Source organism: Labrus mixtus, chromosome 8 (assembly GCF_963584025.1).
Source record: "Labrus mixtus chromosome 8, fLabMix1.1, whole genome shotgun sequence".
Taxonomy (NCBI): Eukaryota; Metazoa; Chordata; class Actinopteri; order Labriformes; family Labridae; genus Labrus; species Labrus mixtus.
The window spans coordinates 2,591,352-2,599,773 of NC_083619.1; the positions used below are offsets into that span (position 1 = coordinate 2,591,352).

General features: G+C 41.3%; 1 protein-coding gene across 1 annotated transcript in view; it reads left to right on the forward strand.

The window, feature by feature from the left end:
• Nucleotides 1–2,118: 2,118 nt before the first annotated feature.
• The window catches only part of c8h5orf22 (chromosome 8 C5orf22 homolog), a 10,749-nt gene continuing 4,445 nt past the window's right edge, over nucleotides 2,119–8,422 (forward strand). Inside the window, exons 1-5 of the mRNA XM_061043782.1 lie at nucleotides 2,119–2,383; nucleotides 2,479–2,624; nucleotides 4,206–4,355; nucleotides 6,250–6,383; nucleotides 6,760–7,049. Of these exons, the coding sequence (XP_060899765.1) occupies nucleotides 2,315–2,383; nucleotides 2,479–2,624; nucleotides 4,206–4,355; nucleotides 6,250–6,383; nucleotides 6,760–7,049 (789 nt within the window). The 5' untranslated portion in view covers nucleotides 2,119–2,314. The remainder of the gene's footprint in view (nucleotides 2,384–2,478; nucleotides 2,625–4,205; nucleotides 4,356–6,249; nucleotides 6,384–6,759; nucleotides 7,050–8,422) is intronic.

The following is an 8,422-nucleotide window of genomic DNA, read 5'->3' on the forward strand; positions in this document are numbered from 1 at the left end:
CTGTTTTTTGACAACCGTTGCTAGATGCTGTGCTGTGTTTTTGATTAAAGACACCAAAGGGACAAAGGCAGTGATCACATCTGAAACACCCAGCCGCATCACAAGTACAATATAACATTTTCTGAAGAATAAAACTCTGACTTGTCTTATTATGGTTTTTTTTTACAAAAATGACCATTATTTTAAAACCCTGATCTGATGCTTTGGCAGATCAAGAAATCTTTTTCAGAAAAGCATTTCATAAACATTAACATTCAAAGATAAACTTTGTGTGTTTTCAATTAAACATTTAAATTTAGCCTTTAGTAGAGACCAAATAGTTATGTAGATAAAAGGTGTTGTGCTTAATGTGCTGCAGTTACAAGACCAACACAGCAGTGAGATAATGTGCTTTCATTTAATTCACAATCCTTTTAATATCTCTGAAAATATAAGTGTGTCAGCATTTGAATGTTATTACAACTTTAGGTCATAATACTAGAACAAACTTGAAGCATTGATCTGAACATTTTTGTTGTTTCATTATTTATTTGAGGATTCAGAGTTCTGCTACAGCGTGCTGCTTTGATTCCTTCATACGTTTGATAAATAAGTAACTGAGAGCTGAGCTCTTAATTCGGTTGCATATTGATGAAACTTTTCTTGTTAAACATTTTTTCAAATGAGGCCAAGCTGGTTTCATCTTTCATCAGCTCGTCTCTGCTTGTGTCTGTCTGCTGTTTGTTAGTGAGCAGGTGAAGTAAAGCAGCTTTTTAACTATCGCTATTGCTTCAAAGGTCCTTGAAAACTGGTCTCAAAGAGCTCCTGCAACGTTCACTGTCGAGTACACCGTTACTGATTTCACAAACAAGAAAGGATCATCTGATGTGGATCTTCTGTTCTTCAGAGGTAGAAACCTTTAAACAGTTATTTTATGACTTTTCTCTTGTTTTGGCTGATATTCTAAGTTAGTAGGAGAATTATCTGACTGAAGAGAAAGAGATCAATATTGGAGATGTTTTTGAAAAATGGAGAGAGGTTAGAACGCAGAAAGGTTTACAGACCCATGCAGAGCTGGATAAACACTGAAGCTTCAGGGACAGCTCTCTACAATGTTCTGAATTTAGACTGCAGTACCCATTTTAAACACTAGGCGTCCAAGTTACATATTGCTGCTATAATTAAAACATGTGCGTGATTTCGAAATTCACACATTTCAGTCGTATCATAGGGTGATTTTTGCAAACCCGTTTTTATAAGGGGCATGCATTGGACTTAGAGCGTGCATGTAAGTTACTAAAATGCATGTGGTGCATGGCTACTTGTAATGTCAAAGCGTGTTCCGTAGCCTACTTGATATTTTACATGTAATTCTGGACAAGTGCTACTATTTTAGAACAAAACTATGAGAGAGAATCAAGTTGTTATTATCTTTTTTTTTCTCAGGCAAAAACATTTGTTTGTGATTGATTTAGTAATTCACACATGTCACTGTGACCGGAAGGTCGAGGGTTCGATCCCCAGCTTGGCAACATGTCCGATGTGTCCTTGGGTAAGACACTTAACCCTGAATTGCTCCCCCTGCTTCAGTGGTGGTGTATGAATGGGATTAGTTACTTCTGATGGATGATACTACCATCAGTGTGTGAATGTGTAGGTGTGACCTGTAGTGTAAAAGAGCTCTGAGTAGTCGGAAGACTAGAAAAGCGCTTTACAAGCTCAAGTCCATTTACCATTAGTATTTTTGCCCACCTGTTTTATAAAAGGCATGCATTGTACTTAAAACATGTGTGCAAGTTACTAAAACGCACGCGGCGCAATTGATCAAACAGATACCTGTAATAGAAGGCTTGCATATGTAAAAGAAAACAAAAAGAAATCATGTTCAAGTCACCTCTTTGACACCGTAGGCCTATTGATATTTTACATGTTCTGGACAATTCTGGACAAGTGTAATTGACTATTTTAGAACGAAACTAATTAGAGAGAGAATTAAGTTGTTATTATCTGTTTTCATCATGCAAATTATCCAAATGTGTTAGTTCTCACCAAAACGTTTTTTTGCCTCCTGTTAGAAAACACCGAAAACAAGAAGACTAGGAACGTTTGTTTCTCTCTTCACTCTTGTTTCTGCCCGGACATAAAAACAAAGCTGGACTAACTTCCGGTGCCTCTGGTTGTCAGCTGTTTCTGCCGGGTGTAAAGTTACATTTCAAACTATTTCTGATTAAACAGGTTTACGGTGCATGCTGGACCGGGAGATACGATGACGTCACGTTAACGAGCCTTCAGACTGAACCCGCGGAACATTTCGGTCCGTTGCTCTTCCGGTAAGATGAGCTGCGTGCCGCTGAAGAGACTCTACTCAGAGCTCCCGGTGTGGGTCGTGGAGGACCACCACGATGTAAGTTAACTCACAGTGTCTCTCTCAGAGTTCACAGTAAGGCTCTACGTGTGTTCCTACAACACATTAAAGAGACGTGTCGTCACGTGTTTCAGGTGGTGTGTCACATTTATCGAGCCATCGCTACCAGACACCTCCCGCTGAAGAACATAAAGATGGTCCACCTGGACTCCCACCCAGACCTGCTCATCCCTGTCAACATGTGTGCAGACACCGTGTTTGATAAGGACAAACTCTTCAGGTAGTGTGACCCTGATGGTCTGTCACACTCAGCTCTTAAATGTTACGATCATAACAAGCTCTTTTTCCACATGCTTTGTGCATTAACTAGAAAGGACAGCTGAAGAGAGACAGGACATGTTGGGAGGAGAGAGTGGGGGGGGGGGGTTGGTGACATGCAGCAGAGGGCTGAGGTTAGGGCTGGGCGATATGGACCAAAATTAATATCTCAATATTTTTTCACTGAATGGCGATACTCGATATATATACAGTCAGTTGCACAAGTTCAACATGTACATGAAAACAAACTACCTGTTTGTGAAATTAATTCATTTTCTGCATAACAAAATAAACACAGTTGTGGGTTTTGTTATCCATTTAGTTTGTTGAGTTTGGCTCAGAGAGAGAGAGAGAGAGGAGCAGGGTGAAGGAGAGACAGTGACATGAGAAATAGGTGAACTGGCAGCTCTACAGAAGACGTATATAACGCTATTTTAATGCAACATGAACTATATCCATATTAACGATATTGTCTTACCCTTTATCTGGATTGAAAATATATCTATATATCTTAAAAACTCGATATATCGCCCTGCTCTAGGTGAGGTCAGTTTGAACCCTCGGCTGCTGGGACGAGGACTATAGCCTCCATAAATAGCGCGTGCAATGTAACCGCTATGCCATCCGGCGTCCCCCCCCCCCCCCCCCCCCCCCCCAATAAAGTGACTATTAGATTTTTTTTCAGACCAATTGGAGCATACCAAACCATTTAAAGCTCTAAAGGACTTGTACTCCGTGGTGGACAGTAATGAAGGAGATCTGTCTCTGCTGGGATCCTTTCTGTAAAGTTGTCAGTCAAAACAACAACATACTTTTATCATCTGTAAATGCCTCAAATGATTATAGAGACATTACAGCCTTTACAGATGCCCCCTTTGTATTATCTGGAGCATCTCCAAAATGTTTTGTGCGCCCAAATCATGTAAAAAACAGGCCCAGGTTTAACTCCAGGACTCCCCTTTTATTAGTGAGAGAATACCAGGGCGGTGACATGTTTCTGTGCAGGGTTTAAAGACTGACTGTGAGACTTTCAGACCAAAACAATGCTCTCTTCAGACACACCTCCTTCATCCTTCAGCTCCCCCGCCCCTCCCCTTCCTGTTTCACTCTCAGGGTTCTGTGAGGCAGCGGCAGACGAGTGCGGATAAACATCTGAAAAGTAATGATATGCATCTAAAAGTTAATTTGGTTGTTCTATGTTTTACCGCTGGTTCTCCTTCACTTGCATCGACACTCGTCATTATGCAGCTTGAACCGGCGTCCCTGAGTGGGCGGGGCCATCTCTATTCCCCCCATGCGGTGGGCAGGGCTAATGGTTGGAGAGGGAGGAGTTCATGTGGAAAAAAAAACATGAAAAAAGTTTGAGCCTCTGAGCGAAACATAAACAAGCAGGAGGAAGCCCTTTCCAAACCTGTGATCAACAAATCCACTTTATATTGAAATATTAGATTCTTGCTAAATGAATAATCAGAATGTGACATATTGTCTGCTGGGACAGGCGCAGTGTGTTTGACTCTTCACTGCATGTGTGTTTGTTTGTCAGTGAGTTGAGTATAGAGAACTGGATCATGCCCATGGTGTACGCTGGTCACGTGTCCTGTGTGGCCTGGCTCCATCCGTACTGGGCCCAGCAGATCAGGGAGGGGGAGCACAGGATGTCTGTGGGAAGAGACTCCTCCACCACCACCATCAGGTGAGACACACACACACACAGAACAGTCTGTAATAGACAGCATGCCTCTACCCCCCCCCCCTCCCTTTAACAGGATGAGGCCAGGATATCCCCTTGAAGGCCGCTGACATACTGAGAGTCTGCGCTGTAGTAGTCAGCAGCAAGAGCCCCAGTATTGACGTAGTGGTGGGCGATATAACGATCTTAGATCGTGAAGGATTTTAAAGTGCTGATGATCTGCCAAAGCAGAGAGATTGTAGAACCGGGCTTATGTGTTTATTCTATCATGCTGCAGTTTATGCTCCGACACAGACGCGTCTCCCCCGCAGCGGAGAAAACAAACAACTCCATCCTGGTTATATTCAACTGTTCTGATATTTTTCCAAACCGACACGGCTTGAGCAACAGTTAACTTATCTGCATAGTTTGCACAGTTAAGTTTACATCTCGGATAGCGACACAACGAACTCTAAACGAGCCGGAGAGACGTTAACAGTCAGAGACAGACAGAGAGGAGCTCAGACAGACACTGATGAGAGATATAACCCCGGTGTTTAAAATGTTGCTGTCTGTGTTTTCTGCTCTCTCACAGTTTTTAAAAGTTATTATCAAGCTTCTCCACCTGAAGCTCACCTGTTGTGATAACTGAACCTAGAGGGATTACGCTAAACAACGTTACCCGTTGTGTGCAGCAGGCAGGTGAGAGTGAGTAACCATGGTGACTGTCAATCAACAATGTCCCGTCCCCTCTATGAATTAAACTCTTCTGTCAGTAAAACTTACTTTGATCATGTGTCACAGAATGAACACATTCTGTATTATGTTTGATTATATATAAACTAAACTAAAGTTAGTCCAATGATGTCATAAAAACAACAAAGACTGCAGAGCCTGTATGAAACTACAGCTGGAGGAACTCTGCAGGACTAAAATAGAACAGAAACACAAGAACTCAAAGTCTACATGTTTTTAAATGAATGCATCACTGTGTGAAAATGTTCCTGATGAACATAAAAAGAGGACACATAACTAAATCATCATTTCAAAGTGGTCAGGAAAACCTTCAAATTGTGCATAAATATTGATCAAATCGAGGGAAAGACATTTCTGTTGCTAAAGATGTTCTGGGTGAGAGACCTCCAGACCTCCTACAAAGATGTTTTTCAAATAGATTAAACTTGTCAGCATAGTTTTTGTGCATTTAAAAACATTATACAGGGAAATAAGTTTGGTTGAACTGGTCAGTAACTTGCAAAATAGTCTTAAGTTCAGTAAAAATCGTGATAAAATAATGATTTTTTCCATATCGCCCACCTCTATATCAGAATCAGAATCAGGGTTTATTGCCATGTACATTTACACATACAAGGAATTTGACTTGGTGTATTGGTGCTAAACAATTAACAAGGAAATAAAGCAGAACTAGCAACAACTTAAATAATACAGAATAAGAAGCTATATTGACGTCACGCTGCTTTTGCTAACAAAACACACAATTAACTTCTCGATTTAAAAGGCAAAAATCCCTCAGGTGTGTCCAGTTTCACAGCGGGACAGATTCTTGCATGGATTTCAAGCAGACACTCTCTGGAATGAAGGATTCTTGTTGGTGTATTTGACTCTGCTGATTGAGTTCACAGAGTGTCGCTGAAGCCACATTTCTCAACGGAGCTGCCCATCGTTGAACTCTTTGTGCTTATAATCATCCGTTATTAACTTTCAGTTTTCATATCCTGAATGTGGAAACTGGGAGGTTGTTCTCATTCCTTCTCTCTGGTTTCACATACACTCCCATAAAGAGACGGTAATCATCAAGCTGTCTTTGAAACACACTGAGACCAGGACGTCACCACCTCACCGCTCTTTATCAGTCGTGACCTCTCGGTGAGTGTTTGCCCTGTGCTTTGTCTTGCAGGGTGACGAGCGTTGATCACTACTTCCTGAGTGATGGTCTGTATGTGTGTGAGGAGCAGCTGGAGAACTCCAAACCTCTCCGACTGGACGTGGTCAAAGTGAACCCCGTCAGACCAGGTCACAGGTCTGTTACAGGTGTGTGGTGAAGGAAGGAGACGGAGAGGCAGATTTTATAAACAACACACAGGAAACGTTTAGTTCTTTAGTTGAGCTCTGCTGTGGGAATGTGCACACGCATTAGGGTGCCTATTAATGACCACTGAGTTCAGTCCCTGAAAGGTTTAAAGGTCCAGTCAGTGAAATGTGTAGAGAGTGAAATGATAAAGTGATCTTACTATCTGATCATTAAGGAAACATGCTATGTTGAAGTGCTGGCTTCTCTGACAACAATGCAGCAGCCAGTATGTCCTCCTTCTAACTTTAGATTCTGCTCCTGAATGGACTCATAGTACTCGTATTGGATAACGTTCATGTACAGATTTCTACATTTCTGTTGTCTCTGATGTTCTAGGACAGAAAGACGTGGACTCACAGAGACGGTTTGTGAAGAGACAGAAAACAGACGGCGAGGAGGCCGGCTGCTCTGAGTCCCTCCTCACATGTACTGACACACTGCAGCCAGCAGGGGGCAGCACTGAGACGGGCCTGGGTGCTGAGGATGAAGATGATGATGAAGAAGGATCTACCGGTTATGTTGTGAAGAAAATATCTACAATACTGAGTGAGACTGAGCCCTACATCTTGGACATCGACTTGGATTTCTTCTCCTGTAAGAACCCCTTCAAAGAGTTATACACACAGGTAAGTCCTCACACACACACACACACACACACTTGGTATACACACACAGGTACATCTCTATTACACACCTTTACTACACACAGGTAAGTCCTCACACACACACACACACCTGGTGTACACACACAGGTACATGTCTATTACACACACATCATTATTATTTTGATGAACATTTTGAATATCGTCCTGACGTTTTAGGAGTCGGGTTTGATCGTCTCGTCTGCAGCATCTTTGTCCACATGTGAGTCTGTAATCAAAATGAAGCTGACTTTTTTTAATAATAAAACTCACCGTGTAGAGGATGAGGAAATGATTCATTGGACTGGAGTTTGAAATTATCCCTTCCTGTTTTAACAGGAAGTCCATTACATCCACATCGTTTAGACTCTGTGGAGCTCTTAAATACGTCTAAAAACAAAACGTGGAAAAACCTGTTTCAGCCTCTAAGCCATGGGCTGTTCTCCCACTTTCTCTTTTTCTCCATTATAGACAGAAACTGCTTTGATCTAATGAATGAAATGTGATGAAATTGTAGCAGGCCATATTTTCACCTTTTGTTGTGAAAACAAGACGCAGATGGACAAATAGATGATAAACCTTCAGCATCAGAAATAAATAAAAAAGATGGATGCTTCATCTCGAGCAGTGAGGGGAAGTCGTCTGTGACAGTTAACTAAGTAATAAAACATGAAAAACACAAGACAAACAAATGAAGGAGAAAAGAAGTGGGTGCTCAGTTGGGGCGGAGTGTTAACTGAGACTGATTTAAAGACTTTAAATATGGTGTGCACTCTTCATCTGTATGTACCAGACATGGACTGAGACAATTCAAAATTTTACACAGGCTTCATCTATCAAAGTTGAAACTTAAAATGTTCCCTGCTGTAAACCCACTCTGTGATCGTTGTGGACAGGTACCGGCCTCACTGGCACATATGTTCTGGACTTGTCCAAGCATCGCCAACTACTGGATCCAGATATTCCAAAGTTTGTCTGAGATTTTCCAGAAACATATCAATCCAGACCCAGTTCTTACAATGTTTGGGGTTGGGTCAGCTGCTATGGAGCTCTCTTTATCAAACAACCAGAAGAATGTGATATGCTTTGTAACACTGTTAGCAAGAAGATTCATTCTGCTGAACTGGAAACAAAAGAATCCTCCAGTTTGTCAAGCTTTAATCAATGATGTAATGAAGCATTTGCAGTTAGAAAAAATAGAATTTACCCTGAGAGGAAGGATAAATATGTTTTTCTCAATATGGCAGCCATTTATAGACTACTATAACAAAAACAACCCCAGGAAAAAATAATAATTTAGTAAAATCCAGAGCACTAGACATCCTCCAAGTTGTATTATTATTACTATTTAAATATTT